Here is a 23774-nt window from a genome sequence, read left to right as displayed (position 1 = left end):
ATTTTAACTGCCAGACATTCCAAATATCTCCATAGAAACGAAATCAAGGCTCGGTTTAACGAAAAGCCCTACGTAGGACTTGGCATTAAGCCCAAGGTTTTCAAATTAACTTCCAAGCATCTCCTATGGCTTGTCGTGATTTCTGATTTATTTTCACGACCTCGACTACAGTCACAAACAAATGTTTTAATACTGTTTACAATAGCATGGTCTTATGTTTATTATGTAAACAAGTGTTATCCTCTCTGTTGTATAGAACTATGACAGTGTGACCTTGTCATCTGAGGTTGACCCGGTAGTGCAATTGATAGACGCCAACGACAACGTCCCAACTTTCATCGGATTGTTAGACTCGGTTGGACGATTAAACGGCTTTGTGTCGGAGAACTTGGACGCGGGCAAGAGTGTCTGACCATCATTGGCCAGGACTTGGACGTCACTCCACTCTTCAGCAAAGTAATTTTATGAAAATTCTTCTAACGAACGTTTTTCGTTTTAAACCTTTTACACACCGTGCGTGCCTGACAGCTAAATACAGTCATTACACATTGTACAAATGCTCTTGGGTCTAAAAACCAACCACACAATAGAGTTGTCAATAGGGTTTCAGTACATTATGCTTTATCCATTAGAGTACTTAACATTCTTTTTTCCTTTTAAACTCTAAAGCAACTTACCAAATAAATGTAGTCTCATGGACTGAATGCTGATCGACAGACGAAATCTGACAAAAGTTTCCCCCAGTGAACATCCACAAATTCCTCGCTTACATCCAAACCAGAAAACAAAATTTTAATACAGGCACATGTCCTTATATACTTAACGTTTCCACAATAAATTAAAGATCATACCGATGTTTCTCGTGCAATTATGGCTTGGCCAGTGGTGCTAAAGACAAAAGGTCTGAATAATTAAGTTCTGCTACAGTTCAGTTGTATGTCCTGATACAGGCCCCGCTGCGATGTTATGCGGTATTCCTGCCAGGGAAAGACACACCACGAAATATTTCCGCGTATGCACATTAGCAATGTTTGATAAAAGCATTGGATAATAACAATGTCAAATCAACGTACCAATATCTGAATCTCAATTGCTTCAAGTTTGCTTGCAGGTCTCGGCCTGTCGTACTTAACAGCCAAAGAATGATTACAAACCCTCACACTAGCTTACTGCAGTCGGCTGCCCAAACATCGATCCGATATGAGATCAGATATTACACCATCGCTTATTTCAACTGCACAAAGAAGGGGACGGCACTTAACATAGGTGATTAAGCACACAATATAGATGTTTGTGTTAAAGTGGGGAAGGGAATAGCCGAGAGATTATATCACTTGAGTCCAAACCCTGAATTATGGGTCTCTGGTCATAGGACTCAAGCAGGCAAACATGGTATAATCCTCTAATATTAAAACATTGTTTTATATATCTAAGTGAGATATCTATGGTAAGCTCATAGAGTTTTCGAGACCGTTATTGCGCTTGACGTCAATAAACAGCGAACGGAACGACAACCTGGTTACAATAAAATTACAAAACTTTCCTTACCTAATAAGGATTGTAAATCCGCATAAGCGATTCCCTTCTTTAGTTCAAACTTCTGGTGTCAAACCTTCCAACGACTTACTGTGGGAATAACATTACAATAGTAATCGCTCATTCACCACGTGTCATTCCACCTTGCAATTTAAGAGGACACAAATTAAAAAAAAATAAACAAAATTTTGACTTATACATCCTACAAACTTCATTGCACAATTTTTACGAAAGCGCTTTACTTTAGAAAGCAGTCTTTCGCATTAAAACAGCCAGTTGCTGACACCATCTGGACAGAAACGGGGGCCGAAAAGAGCATTGAAATCAGCAAATGCCTCCCTGACCGTCATAACTGTAGAGAAAGTGGCAAAAAGGGTTGCCGGGGGAGGGGAATGATGAAGGAACCAGGACTTCTCTTTTCATATACTGTGTTGAGGCGAATAATGGCAGCACACTGGTGGTCAGCTGATAGTGTGAAGGCCAAAGGGATATTTCAAGGGAAGTAACTAGCGAGGGTAACTACGCCTTCGAGTATAACGTGTGATATTCGAAAGGGAGGGGTTGTTTGGATGATCATATCAGAAGGTAATGCCACTCCTATAGTTACTTCGCCTATTAGAATATAAAAAGAAATTCCGCGATGAACACTACCTGTGGCTGAGAACTAGGTGGTATGCAAATATGTTTTCCCCTTTCTCTCTGCTTCGCAGTATTTTTTTTTTTTTTTTTTTTTTGACTTAACACTGTTTCTGTTTCACATTTTTACATTCTGCTTGTCTCCTTTCTCTAATTTTTTTTATCAGCTGACATTTGAGATTGCTGGCTCCGACAACAATATGGACTTTGAACTAGTCAGGAAAGATGACCGTTCTACTGTCCTCAGAAGCAGACGATCCTTCGACCGCGAGACCGAAAACGTTTACCTGATAAAAGTCGTCGTTAAGGACGGAGCACCCTCAGCGCGTCCAGACTACTTCCCCAACCCAAATTCAGGTAGAGATCACACACACGCACGCAAGCAGATATTGTTGTTGTTTTTTTTTTTTTGTAACCTTTGCTTAGTTTTTCACTGCCGTCGCCCTAAAGAGGATCCACATGAAACACAAAGTGTGCCTGCTCCCACCCAGTGTTTTTGCAAGTGCATCCACGCACAGTATTTGCACACTATTGCATTGGCATATCTCTTTTACAAACTGTCTTCGTTTTCGTTTCATTCTATGGGGGCTGGGGGAGGGAAGTATAAAGGTCTCCGCTCTTACGAAAGTTTTTTTTTTAACTTGCTGATGTATGTCCCTGTGTTTCGTTTGTAGGAAGATGAAATGAAATAAGCTCCGTTAGCTTTACTAGAGTTGATAAAATCTTTCCAAAATTTGTCATTTTCCCACTTTCAAATCATATAGTTCATCCATAATTACCTTATAATGACGACAGTTACGTAGGGTGTAAGATTCTCTTCCCTTCAAGTAGTCACTCAGTATGTCTCCGCAGATTTTATCACCGTCAGGGTCGACATCGGCGACGTGAATGATAACCCACCGTACTTCCATTATACCAAGTATACTCTGAACGTGTCCGAAGATGTTGAACTCAACCAGACCATAGAACCCTATATTACTGCTGAAGACCCAGACGAATGTAAGGCCTTTTAATTTTTTTAAACTTCACACTCATTCCATCCACTTCCTCTTTCCTGTTTACAAGCTCTCGTCTTTCTTTTACGTGTTTTGTGAAGTAGTTAGCTGGTTTCAAGGCTTGTTAGTTGTTGTATATTCTCTATTGTTCCTACTTTTTTCTAAACATGCTCAGTTTTGTTCCTATTTTATCTTTCTTTTAAATTATTTTTATTTCGTTTTCTAAAAGGAGTTATTTTGCTATGTCTTTCATGATATGCTCTGTTATATCTTTCTGTGTTGGTAATTATCTACAATCTAGAGTACTTTTTATTTTAACTGAGTCATGTGTATGCTGATCGAATTTCCCACTTTGATAATAGCTAAGACTAATTGACATCTTGATGTGTAGATGCTAAGGTAATGAATTTGTGTTTATTTATTGTTTATACCTCTGAGTATATGCGAATATATGTTCATAACTTTCAGGGGACAAAAAAATACTGTCCTATTTCATTGATTCCGGTAACGGACCAATTCCAACATTTGGTGTGAGAGAGGGCAGTGGAGGTCTGTTTCTCGTGAAGAAACTCGACTTCGAAGCTGGCACCAGGGTAGGACACGTAGCAGAGAAAATAAAATCACTTATTCAACTCAGAGACTGTGGACAAACTACCAGTACGACTATCGCAGAAAAGACATTTGCACAATTTAGTAGAGATAACCAATGGAAGTCCTATCGCGGATAAAACAGGCTAGATATCAAATATGTCAGACATAGATTTAGGAAATATTTCATACAAACCGTGTAAAGATACTTTCCTTGATGCTGCAGAAAGATGAGTTAAGTTTAGTTAGTTTAGTCCTTGCTATTCCTTGACGAGCATAATGCCACAACAACACCTCGTCAGCGGACCCGGTAGCCCACCTCGTTGGGGCCCATGTGGTTCTGAGGTTCTTTGCCTCACTCTGTCTACTGTTCTTTTCCAAGTCTGCTTTGGTCTCCCAACTCTTCTCTTCCCCTGATGGTTCCAGTCAAGTGCCTGCCTGGCAATGGTGTCAGCTAATTGGCCCCACGTCCGCTTCTTTGTTCCTTGGCTAGTGGGATTTTTTTCCCCCGCAGGCTGCTGTTGGAGATCTTTTCAAGTCATCTAATTCCCAGGATATAGCGTAGGCATCGGTGGGTCTGGAGCTTGTTGATGGTATAATATAAGCAAAACTGCATTATTTAGAAAGTATAGTGACAGTCAGCTTCTCATGCAAAAGTCCGTTACTCAGCGAAATAAACGCACAACCGCCGTCCTTGGAAAAGGTCACGCCCAGATACTAAAGGATTGCACCTCCTCCAACTTCATCCCGTTTATCCGGATCTCTGTCTTGCTAGACCTGATGGTGTTGACCATAACTTTGCTCTTCTCCGTGTTGATCTCCATCCCGTAAGCTCGCACTGGCAGCGAGTTTATCCGCGAGGCTCAGTCACTAGCTGCTGCTGCCCGCCATGAGATCCATGTCGTCACTATGTTGTTTTGATTGCGCTAAAACCAATCGAGACATTTCCATGCTCAGAGAGGCCATTATACCAGAACAAGAATAGTGCACGACTCTCTTACCAGGTATACTCCGCGTGTCATCGTGCATCTTCCTTTGGCCTCTTCATGCGCACTTGAAGTTTTCTTTCATTGCAGCCTTTATATTTATACCAAAATCGTGATACACCATAAAACAATTAGGTACATCCCTATTAAAATGTATCACGTGCTTCGATGAATAGTAGAAGTCGACATACCGTTCTGACTGTGAAGAAATGTTCACCAACGCAGTACACAGAAAGATAGCCTCAAAAGATATTGTTACTCTTACATTACACTGCCTGTTTAGCAACAGCATAATTATTAATTCGATCGTTCTCATACTTTTTTTTAAGCGTGACGAGGTAATGTGGGAACAGCGTCCGTGACATATTAAGAATGTCATTTCCCTTGCAAATAGATATTATATGGTGAAGCACACGATTGTAAAATATTTTGAAAAAACATCATCGCGGTCACAAAGATATTCACAATTTTCCTGTCGCTGGAGCTTTTTTGTTTAGGCTTAGTGTCCACTGCAGGGGAATTTTCTGATTTCTCATGAATTGTGAAAGCTATATAGAGAGCTTTTGATATCAAATTCTAGACACTTGGTAGATTCACATTCCCGCGGCATTTTCTTGCTCTTATAAGGTACAATGCTCGAATGGAAGAGACAGGCAACAGTCTTGACAAAGTCTGTGCTTCAGATTGTTCTGATGCTTTGATTATCAACCACTGCGCATACGTGCGTGATTCTCCGAGATGCCGAATAGTAGACTAACGATTTTGTGCAAAGTGGTTTTCATTTTACGATTGTGAGAGCATAAGGATTGCATAAAGATATGCATAACCATGAAGATAACAAATTTCATAAAAATGATTAAACAAATACTCTACTTTCTAAGGTACACCATTATAACAGTATTTTAGTTCCTTTGCTAACCGTAACGGTTATAACCTTAAATTTCAATTTTACGTTCTGGAGTATTTAGTTTTCGATCTGTTTCAAACAAGTCAAAAAGCATCTTCAAAACGTTTTCAGTATTAGTATTATAAAAAGTGGGAATTAAACGAACTATTCATGTTGTTGTTATTGTTAACAACAGTTCTTTCAACTAACACTTCGAGTGTTTGATGGAATCAATTCAGCAACTACGACAGTTGAGGTGAACGTCTTGAACGCCAACGACAACAACCCTGACTTGTCTCCACCGTCGCTCATCATTGAGGACACCATTGAGGAAGACACGAGTGTCATCGGAAACCCAAGACTGCTTCTAAAGGTATGCTTGGGTCTTTTTAAAAAAAAAGAGATCAGATTGAGTTTACTTCTAAATAAGAAATTTTCAGTAAGAAAGAGAAAATCGATGGACTGTATTGGAAATTGAAAAAAAAAAGAAAGCTTTATGCAAACTCATGTCTTGGCCTAATGCAGCCAGATTTTGGCATATTTTACTTTCTTTCTTTTCTTACTTCCTAAAACTGTCGTTTCTTCTTTCCGAAAATTGTGGAAAAAACTGTTTTCTAAAATCTGTTTCATCATTAAGTTTTCGATTCAGCGCACATTTGCATGCATACGACCGAGTATGTGTTTTATGCCTAGAATGCTTTTGTTTCGTGTATTTAATCTGAGAGATTAGAAGTATTCGAATGTTTTACCTAACTTTCGGCAGGTAGCATTTCAATAGAAGGTGTGGTGAATGGCGTACACAAATGTAGAAAGGCAAATAAAGCAGAAAACATGGGCATTTTTCTGTGGAAAAATTAATAAATTGCGGTTTTATGTTCCTGTGTGTGCTTGCGTCTATGCATTTCTTTGTCGGCTTACACACTTCTCTGGAAACGTACTTTTGTGATTGCAGTTCAGCGCAGCCGACGCTGACTTGGACCGTCCCAATAAATTTCAATTTTCGATCGATGACACCTTTGCCAGCCAATTTTTCGAAATTAGAAGCGACACGGGGGAACTGTACCTTATCTACCCTCTCGACCGCGACTTACCTTACGGCCGGGCCAACTTTACCATCAGTGTGCGAGTGACCGACGAGGAGGTTAATCCCAGGACCAGCTTCGCCTTTGTCTTTGTCATGCCTCTAGACATCAACGACAATGACCCCGCATTTCTCAACGTCCCGCTGGTGGGAGCCGTCAACGAATTTTCCGAAAACGGCAAGCTGATTCCCTTTATCTTGTCACCCGATCATCTAACTCAAACCCGACCTATGTACTCCTTCCTTTTAGCAAACACTTGTGTAGAGGCACGATTTTTTGTCCCTACCTGCTGCTTTAGAAAATATTCAACATTTTTATATCTATAAGACTGCTCATCGCCTTTACGCACTCACAGACTCACTTGCTTGTTCGCTAGTCCACATTTTACAGACTGTGACTCGCTTCCTCTCTTGTCCTTATCAGTCGCCACGAAACCGTGACACATAATCAGGTGTGTCGACAGGGTCTTTTGTGATGGTAGTCAGTGCTTTCGACCCGGACTTTATGGAGAACGGCACCGTAGTCTTCAGCATTCTCCGCAGCTATGACACCAACAATGCCTCCGGCAGCTATTTCACCATTGACTCCAACACCGGCAACGTCACTACCAACGTGGCCAAGGAGTTGCTGGATCGCGAGAAGGACCGCGCCCTCTATATGGTCGTCAAGCTTGCCGACAAGGGAACACCCCCTCGCAGCACCACTGGTACCTTCACTGTCGTCCTCCATAATGTCAATAGCCGCCCTCCAATGTTCGAACAACGTTCATACACGTAAGATATTGCTACAATCAGGTGGAGGTTCAGTTGATAAATGACTTAATTCTTCCCCATTAGACTCATAATCAAACATTTTATTACACACTTAGCATTTTTATACTTTTTGAAGCATGTGTGGATATGGAGCTAGGAAAAGTCACTCTGCATACCCAACTTCTACAGTACATGATCGTGTATCTGATTTATCAGCTGAGGTACAAACGCCAGAAGGAGAGGTAAAGCTCCGCTTTCCACATGGCGTGTCCTGGATACGGTGGACTACGTTCTCTGCCTACAACCTCTATGCTCTGGAGGCTTATATATTTATTCCTTACAGTTTTCTTGCGATTTCTAATGAAATCTTCACCTCTTCACGATAAAAGTGTAATAGTATTGGTTAACGAAGTTCAATTGTTCTTTATTTTATATGATTTCCGCCTATGCAGAACAAAATACAACAGAATACTTTAGCACACAGCAACACAGTAATACTGTAGTCTATAGCTATCAGATATGAAAATTTTTTGTCGCACACTATTTAACCATGTTGGCAAGAGTGATTGTTTTTGGTCTCCTAGAGTGGATATGTCAGAGGCACTGCCCAAGAATGGAGAGGTCGTGACTATCACAGCAACTTTATCCGACAATGTTTTGATCTACTGGCTTCCAGTAGCAACTGACAGGATACACTTTGATATCACTACAGATCAAAGTTCTGGAAAAATTATAGTGCGCAAGGTAAAAAAAAAAAGGTCCTTGTTCATCGTAATGCCCATTCTGAGTACCGTGATAAGTATCTGCATTACTTCAGGGTCAAAAGCTGGCGTCGAAAGTTACCCTGTGTGTAACTTATTGCTCAGCCTTTTCTCTTTTATGCTTATTTTCTGGCTGACTTGGAGCTATTTCCTCTGCTTTAAGATCTCTTTCTACACTTTTTAACCACACTTTGGGCTTAAATGTTTCACTGGAAAAGCATTTTTATCTTTTAGACTTACTGTCACCGGACTGATCTGCTTCACGAGAACGCTAAACATTACTATAGCTAAACCGACAGTCCTAATGTGGCTCCTAAAAACCTCAATCAGTTCAGGGAAGAGGACAGGAGTTCCCAAAGAGAATTTTAAGCGAAAAGTTTACCACTTCTAATGTCGAGTGTGCTACGTCTTGTTTATCTTATTTCAGAATTAAATTCTTATTCCATCTACATAATACTTAAACTTAGCCGACCTTGGAGTCCACAGAAAACCCTACTTTATCTCAAATGTGTTTTTTCTTCGATGTGCTATTCAACTCCGGATCGAATGGCTTGTTTGCCTCGTACTGTGTAATTAACAACTACTTTCATTCAAATTACATAATTGTTATTGTATTTATTGTATTTATTCGGACGTACAACCACAAGTATTCTTGCCGTTTCATGTAAACACAAAACGGATTTATCAGCAAACATTACATTCGCGTTGCGGCAATTAAGATACACGGTGGGGAAAGGAAGGACCCAACATGTTAAAGCGAGCAGTGTGCAGGTACTCGGTATGTCACCCGCCCAATGTGGCTCGCGCGACCAACCGAGGTGCAGGAAGGGAGTTCAGGGTGCAGACAGGCGATACCTCTACATGGGAATCCTGGTAGTCTAAATGTTAAAATAGTTGCTTGTCACAACTGCTGTGAGAACTGAAAGGTTATGGTTTTAGATTTTGTTTAGAGACACTCGCTAAGTGTTATTCCTGTTCGTAGGGCTGGCCGATGGAGTTTTTCTCCGGGTATTTCGGTCCTCCGCACCCCCCACCCCAATCCATTATATTTTTCTCTAATAGTGTGAAATCACTTCTTTAGGTGGAGGCATCTTTCAACCAAAGAAACCAACCATAAACTCGACTAAGTTATATGTGATCTATTCCCAACTCAGTTCACAAACTTAATTTCTGTTTGTGTTTTGAATTTCCGAAGACTAAAGTGCATCGAATTTGAAACTGTCAGAACAAAAAAAAACAAAAAACAACAACAAAAAAAAAAAAAACAACAACAACAAAAACCCGAAACACTAAGCAAAAAAATAAACAAACATTAGCCAAACGAAATAAATAAAAACCCGGATTGCACCGCAAACATATCTTCGCGGCTTGAACAACATTTAAACACATATTTGAGCAAAGAACTTTTCTGCGCCATGGCTTAGTCTGTGTAGTGTATTTCAGTAGTTGTCACAGATTGACCTGAGCAGATTAGCAAAGTATCCAATTCAACCAGTGATATGCCATTTTTTATTCCTCAATCAAACGCAGATGAATTATAGTCTGTCAGCAACAAGTACCTATCTGCCAATCATTTAGTATGTCAGTCAATCCACCATAGGTTTATGACTAATGCTATTCAAGCCAAATTTCTTAAGCATTATTTACCTAGTTTTCTTTTTCTATTTGCATTATTCATTATTGTGCAATTTATATTTTTTAAAAGGAACTTTTAAATAAAATATTGAATTTACATATTTAACATTAAAATTCTTCTGCTTCAAAACGGCACAGCCCGTTGACTATGACCCACCTTGGAATCAGAGGTTCTTCAACCTTACGATCTCAGTGACTGATGGAAGGTTCAGTGATACATGCTACGTGGCGATCAATGTGACTGATTTCAACGATAATGCTCCTCAAATTGAGCCCCGAAGCGTCAATGTCGCATTGTTTGAAAATGCACCAGTTGATACTTTGGTTGCCAACTTTTCGGCAACAGACAACGATGAAGGAATCAATGCCAAAATCCAGTGAGTAGCCTTCATTTTTTTCTAAATGTTTGCGTGGGACTAGTGGAACGAAGAGGAAGAGAGAGAAACCACACTAATTTAAGCATGTAGCTGTTGCGTTTGCACAATTTCTAAGGTCAACTATTTCCTCACATCATTTGCTGATAATGTTTCAATCTGCACAGATTCTCGATTGACCGAAAGACAGACCCACTACGTCAGTTCACCATTGACCCACCAAGTGGTGTGGTCCGTGTTCGCCGCCATCTTGACCGAGAAACTACTGCTTCGTACATTTTGCGCATACTTGCTATTGACCAAGGTCAGGGTCTAAAATGTAACCATATGTTACACATTCCATAGCATGAACACGTGTTAGCATGTAATGTTTTCTGTTTCACCTTTGCTGCTTTTATGACCACGACGAGATACGCACTCTTTCTTCTGGAATTTCTCGCTTGTTTGTGACCATACTCAGAAGCAATCTGCCTTTACATTGGATATTTTTTTCAAGGAGAGATCGTTCCGCATAAGGAAATGATCTCTGCGAGTGAATGAGCTTGAGATCGTTTGAGTTTCACTGATATTAATTTCGTTTTATCTTAAAATCTTTGTGCTTTTGAATGATTGTTTATTTTAACAAAACGGGACACATCCGACCGCTTGTTGAAATTCATTCTGCTGTTACCAGTGTTTTTTTTTTTTTTTTTTGTTTTGTCATCAGCGTGAGCAGCTCACTCCCGAAACCCCTTTCCACAAACAAAGCACACCACACACGCACGCACACACACATACACACCTTTCCCATTATCCGCGAAGCCAAAAGGCCCACGCCATGTGAATTTCGACTATCAAGAGTTACAGGGAAACATATTTTTGACAGATACATTTATGACGATAATGAAACAGAACTGCGATCTCATTCTGTCCTTCAGCTGCCATCGAAGTGTAAACTGTTTGTGTTGTGCGAGCATGCTATATATTTTTCGTACAGGTAAACCCCCCTTAACTGGAACAGCAACACTGAACGTCACTCTGGAGGACGTGAACGATAACTACCCGACTTTCTTGAACGACTACCAACCTCATGTGCCGGAGAATGATCCAGATTTTCGTAAGGACATTCAGGTGAGTAAGCTGCCTTATAGCCAACACTTTAGCGTTAGCTGAAAGAGCAAGATTTATTCAAATTCTATTATCGGAATGGTGTTAGAGCCGTGTAGGTTATGGGAAAAGTGCCACATGGCATTAAGGTAACTAAGACATCATTTCTTCAATTTGATAAGACAAGTGTTTAGGTTGGACTTCTAAGTGTATTTTGTGTTGAAACTAAAAGGATTGGTTACATATTACTAGCACAGTCCGTTACTACTGGGAACTGAAGTAATGGTTCATTGCTTGAAATTAACAGAATTTATTACTTTTTGGAACTAATAAAATAAATCAAAACTGGTGGCTAAGAGCAAAAAATAAATAAATGAAAATAAAATAAAATAAAAAACAAAAACAAAAACAAAAACGAATTCTAGAGCCATAAACCTATGTGATATGGATGGAGCTTTATGCCAAAAAAGCCGTAATGGACCCAAGGCACTTGATCACATCGGATTAATAATGCAGTGGAATTATTCCTTTGACTTTTCAAGCCATTAAGCACGGGGAAGAAAGATATGTTATACTTTTATGTCTCCTTATCACAGTTCTATAGCCATGCACATTAGATTAAAACTCCAACAAACAATATAAATTGAAAATGAATGTAATATTAGAAATAAATCAACATTCACAATGTATAAAAACAGAACAGTCATCCTCTTCTCCGCAGTTAAAGCCTTCGATTAAAATTTCACATGACAAGTCCGCTTCTACAGTCTTTCGTCGTTGCCGCTCCCATTGGTTAGATTCAACGTGCCAGCCCATGTCGAACATAGCAGATAGAAAAAAGAACTGAACAACAAATGCACTACTTAAAAATCTAACAACCATATAAAGACATTATACTACTATTTTCGCCAAAAAGGTACAAACAAAACTTCAAAAATTTAAAACCGTGGCAGACTCGCCTCAACAGGTTTCACATTAAAATTGTATACCTTTTATTAGTTTGGTCAAGACTTTACAAATGTATAGTCAGGACTTAAATGCAGTTCTGGAGAGAACGGTCAAGTATTTCTCCCGTCACAGTCAAGGCCACGTGCACCAAACAACAAAAATCGCTCTCTTCCCTGGCACTCTTAATCTTCAACATTTATAAGAAATGAGCCACTCAGTGACGCTGTTACATCTAAGAAAAAGGGACCGTCGTTAGACGCACACACCCATGCTCGCGCCCACGCACAGACCAACGCAAAACACTCACCCATCCGCCCACGCTTTCAGTTCTCAAAATAAAATATGAACATAGCTGGTTTATGATATTCTGCATTAACGGCTCTTCGTGGATATTAATCGTTAAGTCTTCTAGTCTGCAACAAATCAGTAGATATGTCCAATATCTACGTGCGAAAAATAAAGATGTTAAAAGTTCACCACGGCTGTTAGCACTATTCTTCTTATGTTACAAATGATTCTGAAAAAAAACGTGAGAGAAATATGACTACAAAACGTCTACAATGATTGTTAAAGAGAAGGTCATCTGATGAAATCTTCCCGGTGAATGATGGTTGTCTGTTATTCAACCGCTGTGAAAATCTCCCAAGCGTTCCTTTTCACAAAACCATGGTACCTGTCACAAACGTTTGTTTCAGCCTGTCATTTATGCAAAGGATCCAGACTTGCCTCCATACAGTTACCCCTATGGTTTTAGTATCTGCAAAGACGGGTCGGACACCTGTCCATGTGACGGGAGACCTTCGTGTCAAGCCTTCGGTCTTCGAGAAAATAGAAGTGAGAACACTGTAAATCTCTGTTTCACTACTACTGCTTATCCCGCCGACACAATTATCCTTCTCCATGCAGCTTATAACAAATGGTTAATTTGCATGTAGGTGCATTGAGGTGACTCAAAAGAAGCTGCCTCACAATTACTATTAGCGTTTATTTATGACAGCATGAATGCAAGAGACATAGCAGCCTACAGATCTAATCTGTTTACTCTTACATGTCCGACGCAAAGCACCTCCAGCAGTCCTGTGCATATTTCATGTTTTATTTTTATCTCGCAGCTGGAGACAACGGTAATGGGGTGGCCATCATATATACAAAGATGCAGTATGACAGAGAGGAACAAAAATATTACGAGATACCCATCATTATGTGGGACATGTACGGGTCCGGAAGTTCATTGATTCAGACTGGAACCAACACTCTAACTGTCACTATCGCTGACAAGAACGACAACCCCATGAGAGAGGGGCATCAAGATATTTTCGTCTTCAACTACGAAGGTTTGCATTTTTCGTTTAAATTGATAAAATAAAAGAATAAGCCGTTGGACCTAGGCACAAGACAGGATATCAGAAGTCTGAGAATTCAATGACATGGGAAACTTACAAACGCTTGATTTTAATCATTCACAGACACAATTTCTGTTTCGTGTTATTATATGGCGTTCGTCTTTTTTTGACTCCTATAGTCGGTCGAAGGAAGTTTAAATCTGGTCTATATCCTATCTTTTTTGAATTGAAAAAAGTCTTTTATACCTAAAATTGTTCCTTGATATATAATCTTGGTAAGATAAATAAATATTAAATATGTTGTCCTATTTTCACGCGGAATGTAGATGCCCTCTTAACGAATTTAAGTAGAATAAAGAATAATCCGGGTCATAAGCTTGTAATTCTAGGTGTAAAAACAATAAAGATAAGGTTAAAATTAATGAGATAAATTTATTAACAAGAGTAGCCAATTAACTAGGAAGTTGTAAACTATTTGTGAGCTGCAAACTAACAACGGAGATTGCGACAGGTATGTTTGGTCCCATCGACATCGGCCGCGTTTACGTGAATGATCCTGACGACTGGGACTTGCCCGACAAAACCTTCACCTTCCTGGAACCCAAATGGATGGAAGCCTACTTCCAGTGAGCAGCAACGATTTGTCTTTCTCTGGACTTGAAAGTATGGAAAACACACACACACTCATGCGCGCGCGCAAGCACGACTTAAGCAGGGCAAATGAAACCAAACATTTCTTCTGTGCAGGGTACTGAGCAACGGGACCATCGTCATGGAGAAAGGTGTGCCTAGCAATAGCGACAAAGAAAAATACACCTTTCGTGTCCAGGTGGTAGACAATGTCCGAAACGAAAAGGTCGTCGCGACCGTCTCTGTTGTTGTGAACGATCTAAGCGACGAGGCCGTCAGGTCTTCTGGCGCTGTACGTCTTCAAGGTAACCAATACCCATTGTGCAAGTCAGTAAGATAACCGAGTTTATGCAAAATTATAGTTTGTATCATTTGAGACAGATGATTTTCCCATCCCTTGCCAGGAATCTCTGCCGAGGATTTCATCAAGCGACCGCCGTTGGACGCCAGCACGTACGGCGAAAGCCCCTACGACAAGTTCCGGAAGTTGTTAGCGGAGAAGCTGGGCACGGCGCTGGAAAACGTTCTGATCATCAGCGTGCAGGACGTGGAGGGCGGTGTCTACACCGACGTACGCTACACGGCTCACGGCTACCAGTCCTCGCAGACCGACAGCGTGGTCGTCAACAACCTGCAAGAGGTAAAGGCCGCACAACACATCGCCTCTCTCCTAGTACATGTGGTGGCCTGTACCCTTTGTCACATCTGCACTAGAACGCCCTCCATTCGTAGCTGTGGAAAACTTGCTATGCTACTGCGGCTTACAAAACCTTGTTTCCCACAGTGTTGAAAAATAATACTAGCTGTGATTCACTGATGCTGGCTGTATTACACTTTCCTTTTGTTGGGCTAGGCTTCTGCGTAGCTTCAATGCATTTTCTCATCATAGCTATAATATTATACAGCGTTTTGATAATCATAACTATTGTCCTTTTCTTGTTGACTGTGAATTCTTTTCTTCCTTGCCTTCCTTCTGTTTTGATGTATCTTTAGTTGTTGACTGGCTGTAAGAAGCCAAACAGCTTTTTTTTTTTTCTCTTTGTCGCTAGCTTTTCTCGTTATTTTTAGATGTTGGACGAGAGAGAGAGTTCTAGTACTATGCAAGTTCGCATTGACTGTCACAAACAGTTAAACTTATTTTTAACAGTTCAATAGTACCGAAGGCATCCACATCGTCCAGGTTCCCATCGATATGTGCGCGGAGGAATTCTTTGAAGGTGGATGCTACAATTACCTGGACATCACCGGTCATCCTGCCATGATCAATTCCAACGGAACGTCCTTTGTGGGAGTCGAGGCATTCGTTTGGGCGAGGGAGGGGTGCCGTGCGCGTGACTTTCCTGACCCCGTGAAATGTTCTGGAGACTACTGTTACAACGGAGGAACCTGCAAGCAGGATGACTTTGGAGTTCTATCGTGAGTGCGCGTGCGTACTGTAGAGGATGCTTCTTCTTGGAAACATTTACGGATGAATGGTAATGCGGGTGAATGATTCTGACGGAGAAATAAGTAATTCATTATGGGTCCATCAAGGAAAACTTTCATTTTGCAAATTATTGTACTAAGGTTCCTGAGCCATCACGCGCGCACGTGTGTGTGTGTGTGCTGTAAAATTACTGTAAAATTACGAACAGGTTTTTAAGGGATGATAACATTAAACGATACGGCCCATTTGTTTTAGTCTTGTTTCCTCTTCGGCGTAGGATATTTATTCCTCCGAGAAGGGAATTCTGATAAATTTGCGAGGTGTCAACCAAAAATACAAATGAAGGCACGTGACTGTGCAGGTGCCTGTGTTTGTCCGGATTTGATGGCCCGCGCTGTCAGCAACTGCGGCACAGCTTTGACGGCAGTTCGTATGCGATGTACCCGCCTCTGGAGCAGTGCGAGGACAGCGAGACCTCAATTGAGTTTATGACCAACCAGGTATCATACATACCTGAGCAGTAAGCGCATGATTGTGCTTTAATGAGAATCTGGAGGCGTGTCAGGGTGCGTGTGTGTGCGCGCGTGCGTATATGTTTTATTTTTGTTGTTGTTATTGTTTGAACATTGTTTATGTGACTTAGTCTTAGAAGGATCCCTGATCTGCGCTGATCGTTACTATAGCATTATACTTTCCCATATGCACTGGCTTGCGTCAATACATATCTCTGTGAACGTGTCCGTGTCCGTGTTAGCAGTCGGATGGTCTCCTTCTCTACAATGGACCTAAGGCCAATTCTTCAGACCAGCCACGTGACTTCATCTTGCTGGAGTTGAAGGGTGGTTTTCCTGTCTTGTTGATCGACCACGGGACAGGTGCTACAAACTTGACCATCGATGGACTTAATTCGAATAAAATTGTCGTCATGAGCAGCCTGGCAGATGGCAAATGGCACCGCATCGACATCATCCGCACTGGCAGGGTTCGTATTTGGTTCATACATTGAAAAGGTTTTCGTCCCTTGGCATTGGCTCACGAGAGGCCACCTGGCAGTCTAGACGAAGAATGAAACAGTAAAAGTAGTGGAGAAATCTCTGGGCAAAATCCCCTCCTCTGGTTTATTTTCCCACTACTGACAATCTATATAATCTTTTGTTTTGACATTTTGTCTGTAAGATTCTTTTTGAAATTTTAAAAGCTTAAAAAGAAAATGAATCCATCATGATGCTAAATGCTTCCATTCTTAGGATAGAACATTCTGTCTAAATTTTGCTATTAGATATAGCTTTTCTACTCATCTTGAAGTGGTTGCGGCTACATACTGTTGTGGTAGTATTGTGTGTACGTATGTGTGGCTGTTGTCTACAATTGCTGTATGGTTGTGCCTGCACAATGTGGTGCGGCTGTGTCTACGCACTACGGTGCACTGTGCCTACTCGGTTCAGAGCTTTGTATTTCCCTTTGTTGATAGCACGTGGAAATGATCGTAGACTTCTGTGAAAGCGCGGCGTCGAGAAATGACCACCCTTGTCGAGCAGCAAGCGACACCCCAGGTGACTATACTTTCCTCAACGTCGGTACTCTACTTCAGCTGGGTGGAAGGCAGCCAGATACAACCTACCCGCCTAACTTAGTGGTTGGAGGATTTAACGGCTGCATACGTAACCTTCGCCACAACAGCAAGGTGAATACCCAATTTTTTTTTTCTGCCGTAGAATGCTGGAAAAATATTTGAAACAATGTGTCAGATCATTAAATATTTAGATTTGTCAAACTGTACTGATCAGAAAGTTTAGAGTTAGCGTCCACGTCAATAATTTGACGTGATTATTTTTGAATGTTTTGGAGTGCGTATGAAGTTGTTAAACTGTTAAGAAATAAGTGTTTTTATTCCTCGTCACAAAGTGCCACTGATGTTGGGCCATCTATGCATGTGTTAAAATAGTTCAAACGATCAGATAGTTTACAGACGCGAGTCTATGTTTCAGCTTTACGACCTGCATTACAAAGAAATCCCAGGAGTCTCCTCTGGTCAGAACGGCTGCCCACGCGAGGACGAGAACTGTGGGGCTACCTGCGGTGTGAATGGCGTGTGCACAGCTGGTCTTACACCTGCCCAGGCCCCTACCTGCGTCTGCAAGCCTGGATGGCGAGGAAACCAGTGTTCCACAGGTTAAACGTTTATTCTTGATAGTAGTAAAACTAATACGATTCCATAACCACACGAGGACATGTGACATAATAATAACAGCTATTGACGAAGAACACCTTTCGATGTAAAAGTCAATTTAAATGTAGAAAGCAAAACATGATCGTTGAGTTAATTTTATATCAGCTAGTTTAGTTATTGACACCGCAGTTATCGCAATAAGGGAGATCCAAAATTCGTGGATTTATCAATAAATTGCATTTTTCTACATATCTTGTGCCAGAATGCACGCAAATAAAATGAAAGAAATTCAGAATTTGAAACCAAAAGCACATTCAATGCAAGCATCGATGTTTTTTGAGAAGTTACTATTTATTAACTACATATTTAGATAAAGTTTTGTTTCGTGTGCTTAATTATTTAAAGGTTTTGACTGTTTTGAGGATTTTCGAAGATATTTATGTTGCTTAAGTACATGTAATATGTATTTTCAGCGTTTGCCGAGGGTTCCTTTCTCACATTATTAAACTGAACTCTGACAGTAATCAATTTTTCACTCGACTGCTCTTTTTTTAATCGATTAGAAATATATTGCTTCTGGCCTCCGGTGGTTGAAGACCTATTGAATGTTTTGGCTGTGAGCGTGTTTACAAGTGTGAATTAGTTTATGCCTGCGCAGACCCGCAACACGATTGCATAAAGATACCTTTTGAATTGTGTCCTGATGCCCAGAGACCACTATTCGAGACCTAGGCACCTCCAGTTATTTCAAGTGGACACTGAGCCCCAACTTCGTTTCTACCAGCGTCCTCCCTTACAAGATAGAGATGCAGGCTATGTTCCGCACACGTGATGACTCCGGGGTCATCTTCGCTATCTTCGGCACAAACAACAACCAGTACATCACACTTCAGGTGAGCATTCGTGACTAGCGCGTCGCACTACATGGCAAAAGCACTGTATAGGTCACTGGTCTCGAACTAAAAATTAGAATGTTCTTTCTTTCTCATTGAGTCTGTGCAAGCAAACCTCTTTAAGTGTCATGTAATATCAAGTGCTCATTTCTTTATATAATTATTTATTGTTCTAGATGTTCTTCTTAAGTAGTCAAAGTATTTCAGTATCTTGAACTTTTTAAGACCCTTCAATAATCTTTTCTCAAGTGACCATACATTTCAAAATCTTTTGAGACGCGGAACGCTTGGAGAATATGTCTACACGTCAGGAAAGATAAAGACTACGACTATCATAGGTTGATTCAGCGGTAACCACTATGCTTGCATTTCAGATAGCCGATAGCAAGCTGCAGGTCAGATACAATCTCGATAACACGGAAGAGGTTCTAGAGCTGTCCCTTGCGGCTGTCAGCAATGGACAGTGGCACGTGGTCAAAGTCGCGAGAAATTTACAGCACGTGACTCTGATCTTAGACGGAGGCGAAGGACGCAACTACAACTACTCTCGAGGAAATCCTGATGGAAGCTTCTTAATGGCTCTATCAGACACCACCTACGTGGGTTGGGTTGTGAGCAGTCGTCAGGGAACAACTGACCAGGATCTTGCTGACAGTATGGTTCTTTCTTCTTTGCTTTCATCTTTATTTCCCCTTAGCTCGTTCTTTTCTTTCTTTCCTTTAACCATTTTTCTCATTACTTCTTGCCACTTCGTTCAATTTTTTTGTGCATGCGTCTTGTTATATTATTTCCTTCCTTTCATCCTCTGTATAACTCAATTTCGAATGAACCATGAAAGTTTACAATATAACAGTAAAACAGATGGCACGCAAGTCAGTATCACTAGTTTCAGGCTTACACATTCATAACACGATAATCCATAATGTGTAATTTTACACAGTTGTTACTAACGTAGTAAGCAAGCGATTAATCTGTGAATGGAAACCTTTGATGGACAGTCTTGTATTTGTTCATATGTGAATATGAGCACAAGTGGTGGGCAGATTGCAGCATTTTGATTGACCGTGTAGTTTCCCACAGCGGGCATACTTCAGTATGTTGACTGACCATCGATCGTCTGATCAACGCCAGATTTCGATTGACCAACGTCTGACTTCAGTTAACTTTTTTCATGATACCAACAGCGTGCGTCCAGGACATCCGACTCAATAACGTTGGGTTCCCGATGACTCCGTCAGAGAACGCTGACGGGGTGAGTCTGACGGAACAGGTAAATGTCAAGGACGGCTGCGCACGTGACGACTGCACTGGTGTCAGCTGCCCAGCGGGTACCTTCTGCTACCCTTTGTGGGGAAAACATGAGTGCAGGTGTGTGAAAATATCCCAGAGTTGGGACTGATGCTTGCGAAATTTTTTTCTTATTTCTTTGCTTTTCTACAGTTTTCGTTTTCTTTCTTTCTTTTCTTTTTTCTTTCTTCTATTCATTGCGTCCTCTCAGCACATGCTGTACGCTCGTGATATATCCTCTATTCACAGATGTAATGATGGCACTCACTCAAGTGGTACAACATGCGTGTCCGATTGCACGTCCAATCCTTGTTTTAACAACGTGCCCTGCAGCATAAACAACGGAAGTGTGATCTGCGCATGCCCGCCTGAGTGGTGTGGACCTCTTTGCCAGTACTATATAACGTCCTCAACCTGTAGCGGTGAATCGGAAGAGGCCTTGTCTGCCGGGCTTACAATAGGTGGCATTGCCGCGATTGTCGTTTCCATCATCGCCGCGTTGCGTGAGTTTTTTCGATAACTGATACCTTAGGGATGCGAAAAAAAGAGAAATAAAAGACCTGCTCTTAAAAACCTTGCTCTTCTAGCATTTAATCATCTAATTACAATATTTTGTAATAACTGTTTACTGCGGTGTGTTCATTGCTGTTAGTTATCATGAAGCATGTATTTGCCATTCACAGTAAATCGTTCATGCTTTCGCTTATTTTCTGTCTTCTTGCAGTCATTGTCTTATTTGCCATCATGTGCTTCGCCTATTGCCGAAAGAGGGCGCTGGAAAAGGTGGTTGTAGAGACTGACGATGACTATGACATCAGAGAAAATGTTATGTACTATGACGAGGAAGGAGCAGGTCTGTACGATAGAGTTTCATTTTCTTTTTTGCCTGTCTTTCTGTCCCTGGGTCTGTATCCCCTTCGTTTTTAAACTATATGTGAGTAAGGAAGTTAATGCTATTTATGCCTTGTGCATGGAGTTATTTACGCCGTAAAGTTTGGAGCTCCGGTATGAAATGGAGACAGACACAGTCACACCTCTCAAAATCCAGCAAAATCCAGCAAAATCCAGAGCACCAATATACGAAGAACACACAAATAAAAGAAAGTAAAACCTAAAGAAAAATACAGTACTTAAAATCTTGCCATCGTTCTATCAAATTTACAATGCTACTAATCAAATATTCCACAGTTAATAATTTACATTCTCTCAGCGTACAGACTAAAAAGATTCAGAAACAGAACTAAAACTCACTTGAACAGGTTTTCAAGTAAATAGACCAACTCTTTTAACATGTCTACTCATGACTTAGCACCACAGCACCAAGGAAAGCCGCCAGGTTCCCCGATCCTGTCAACGCAGAGAGTACTCCAGAATGAAACGCCAAACAGGAGCAAAAATCACTCGTGGTCTCAGCCCTAACTTTTCGGGCCTATCAATGATGACGCTTACATGAAAGAAAAAGTGACCGTCACGAGGCGCTCACACCCATGTACACATCCACTCACTCCCACGCAAATCCCATGCCTTACTCCCACCTTTTCTACTTCCCATTCCGTTACCATTTGAATGATTCAAAAATAACAGGTTTGTGACAATCTCTCTTTCACACACACACATTATGCTATTCCTTCTCTCATCGCTTACTAGCTTCCCACCATTTTTTTTCACTCTCCTGGATGCGCGAGCGAATAGCCAGCCATGTGCAGTCCTCTTTCCCTTCCCGTTTACCAGGAAAATTTTCATAATGAATGAATATTACAAAAAAGCTTTCACATCGCTCTAAAGCCCACTAAAATACCATTGACCAATCGTGGGCGATCTTACAGGGGAGGAAGATCAGAACGCCTACGATCTGGACACCCTAAGAAAGCCTGTCAGACAGCTCCAGCCGGACATCAGAAACGCTCCCTTGCGGCGAGAACCTCAATTAGCCCGAGGTGAGACATTCTTGCAACAGGCAGACACTCTACCCAAGCACCTGCATAGGGAGGGAGGGAGGTCAGAAAGGTCTGCAAGACAAAATGTCTCACTTTCGTTTCAGCTGTTTCTGAAGACGTGGGTGACACCATCCACGACCGCATGAGGGATGCCGACGACGACCCCGACGCACCCCCATTCGACACGCTGCACGAGTTTGCCCTGGAAGGAGGCGGAAGTGACGCAGGCAGCCTAAGTTCGTTGGCTACCAGTAGCAGTGACGCTAGCCAAGACTATGATTACTTGAACGAGTGGGGTCCCAAGTTTGCCAAACTGGCGGACATGTACGGCGCAGTCCGGGAGGAGGACGCATGATGGAAACCCAGGCTTGCTGGGGAAGTAGTCCTCGGTAACGCGGACGGTGGAGGAAATGAAGTGATGAAGTTCTGAGTTCTCATGCAAGAAACTGACCAAATGCAAGTAAATAATACGAGTGAGTGAGCGCGAGCTATAAGTGTTTGCGCATGCTCGCTTGTGAACGTGCGTTATCGGGAATAATCAGAGTGCCATGAAAAAGCTTAGTGGAAGGGATTTCGTGGTCAAGGTAGGGAACGTCTTCTCCTTTGACACCAGATTGTTACTAATATATCTACTGCCATTCTTATCTAAGTTATCATAATAATAAAATATTGTATGTACAGTGCTGCTCTGTTCTGATACAGTTATAATGCATGTGTATCATTTTTATCATGTAAGGACACATTGCAGTACCTGTTTACATTAAATATTTGGATCCCTCCACTTACTGGAAAATTTATGTTCTTTAATTTCTATAAAGATGTTCATTCTCGATTATTTGGGGGATGGAGGTAAGGGGGAAGGGTAGATGTATTGGGGTTTAAATGTAAAAGTACTTGTACAAGTAGTTTCGATGCTGATTTTTTGTTACGATGTGCTTGCGAATGTTATTGTCTTGCAAATTTTAGCAGAAAAAAACATAGGCGAGACTGATGGCTAAACGTTTGATTCCTCAACAAATTTCTTCACCTTTATGGACACATGCTACTCTCTGCAGTAGAGAACCGATTTTTGTCATACGACATATCGCCTATAACTTAATCTTTTGCGATTAGCTAAATTTAAAAAAAAATTTTTCTGCTGCATATTGCAAAAAAATTCAATCTTGTTGCTGGTTATTATTATATAATATATAAATTTAAATTTTGAAATATACTCTATCTGGAATATAGTGGCTTTCATGTAATTAATTATGCCCCTTTGCACTTGAATACGTATTAATCTCACAATTTCAGTCGCTGCTTGCTATTTTAAAAGACTAGCCCATGGGGCAACTTTGAAAGTTAAGTTGGCACTTAATCACCAGCATACAGAATGGAAAATCTTTGTATGAAAGTAAAAGATCAGAAACTGTTTTTGACATAAAATTATCCTGTTTTGTTCATCTTCATGTTCAATTTACCATGCGGCTTGCAAGGTTCAATTGTGGTGTGTTCAATTTTTGTTTTTATTTTCTGTGCTGAAGTTCAAATTCCGCTGTATTTTGTTCATCTCATACTTATAGCGTGTAACTTAACAATTTGCATACATTTTTTAAAACAAATTTTTCTAGAGATTTCAATATTACCCTATTTTGAGATTAAGACAAAACAATGTCTTTAAGATATACTATATACATCTTTTTGTAAAAGTAATAGAATGTTATTTTTTTAAATCCTTAAAATTGTAGGCTTTTAGAGTGATTGACTTTTCTTCCAAAAGACGCTGATGTCGTCATATTTTCATAGTCCCTAGAATTCTGAAGCTAGTCGATCACATGAGTTTG

General features: G+C 40.8%; 1 protein-coding gene across 1 annotated transcript; it reads left to right on the top strand.

Moving 5' to 3' along the window:
• The first annotated feature begins 324 nt into the window (after nt 1-324).
• LOC112553377 (neural-cadherin-like) lies at nt 325-23509 on the top strand. The gene is made up of 29 exons (XM_025220549.1): nt 325-456; nt 2340-2529; nt 3025-3171; nt 3636-3760; nt 5824-6000; nt 6580-6886; nt 7173-7482; nt 8046-8205; nt 9996-10234; nt 10399-10535; nt 11208-11341; nt 12961-13099; nt 13378-13599; nt 14120-14234; nt 14356-14543; nt 14643-14878; nt 15386-15654; nt 16026-16164; nt 16419-16555; nt 16586-16646; nt 17136-17348; nt 17653-17836; nt 18546-18727; nt 19102-19381; nt 19912-20095; nt 20264-20517; nt 20739-20867; nt 21841-21951; nt 22056-23509. Exons 2-29 carry the CDS (start codon nt 2373-2375, stop codon nt 22304-22306), a joined length of 5187 nt encoding a protein of 1728 aa, XP_025076334.1. The 5' UTR covers nt 325-456; nt 2340-2372; the 3' UTR covers nt 22307-23509.
• Nucleotides 23510-23774: the final 265 nt, after the last annotated feature.

The sequence above is a fragment of the Pomacea canaliculata genome, linkage group LG12, assembly GCF_003073045.1.
Source record: "Pomacea canaliculata isolate SZHN2017 linkage group LG12, ASM307304v1, whole genome shotgun sequence".
NCBI lineage: Eukaryota > Metazoa > Mollusca > Gastropoda > Architaenioglossa > Ampullariidae > Pomacea > Pomacea canaliculata.
This window is presented reverse-complemented; position numbering and strand designations above follow the sequence as displayed.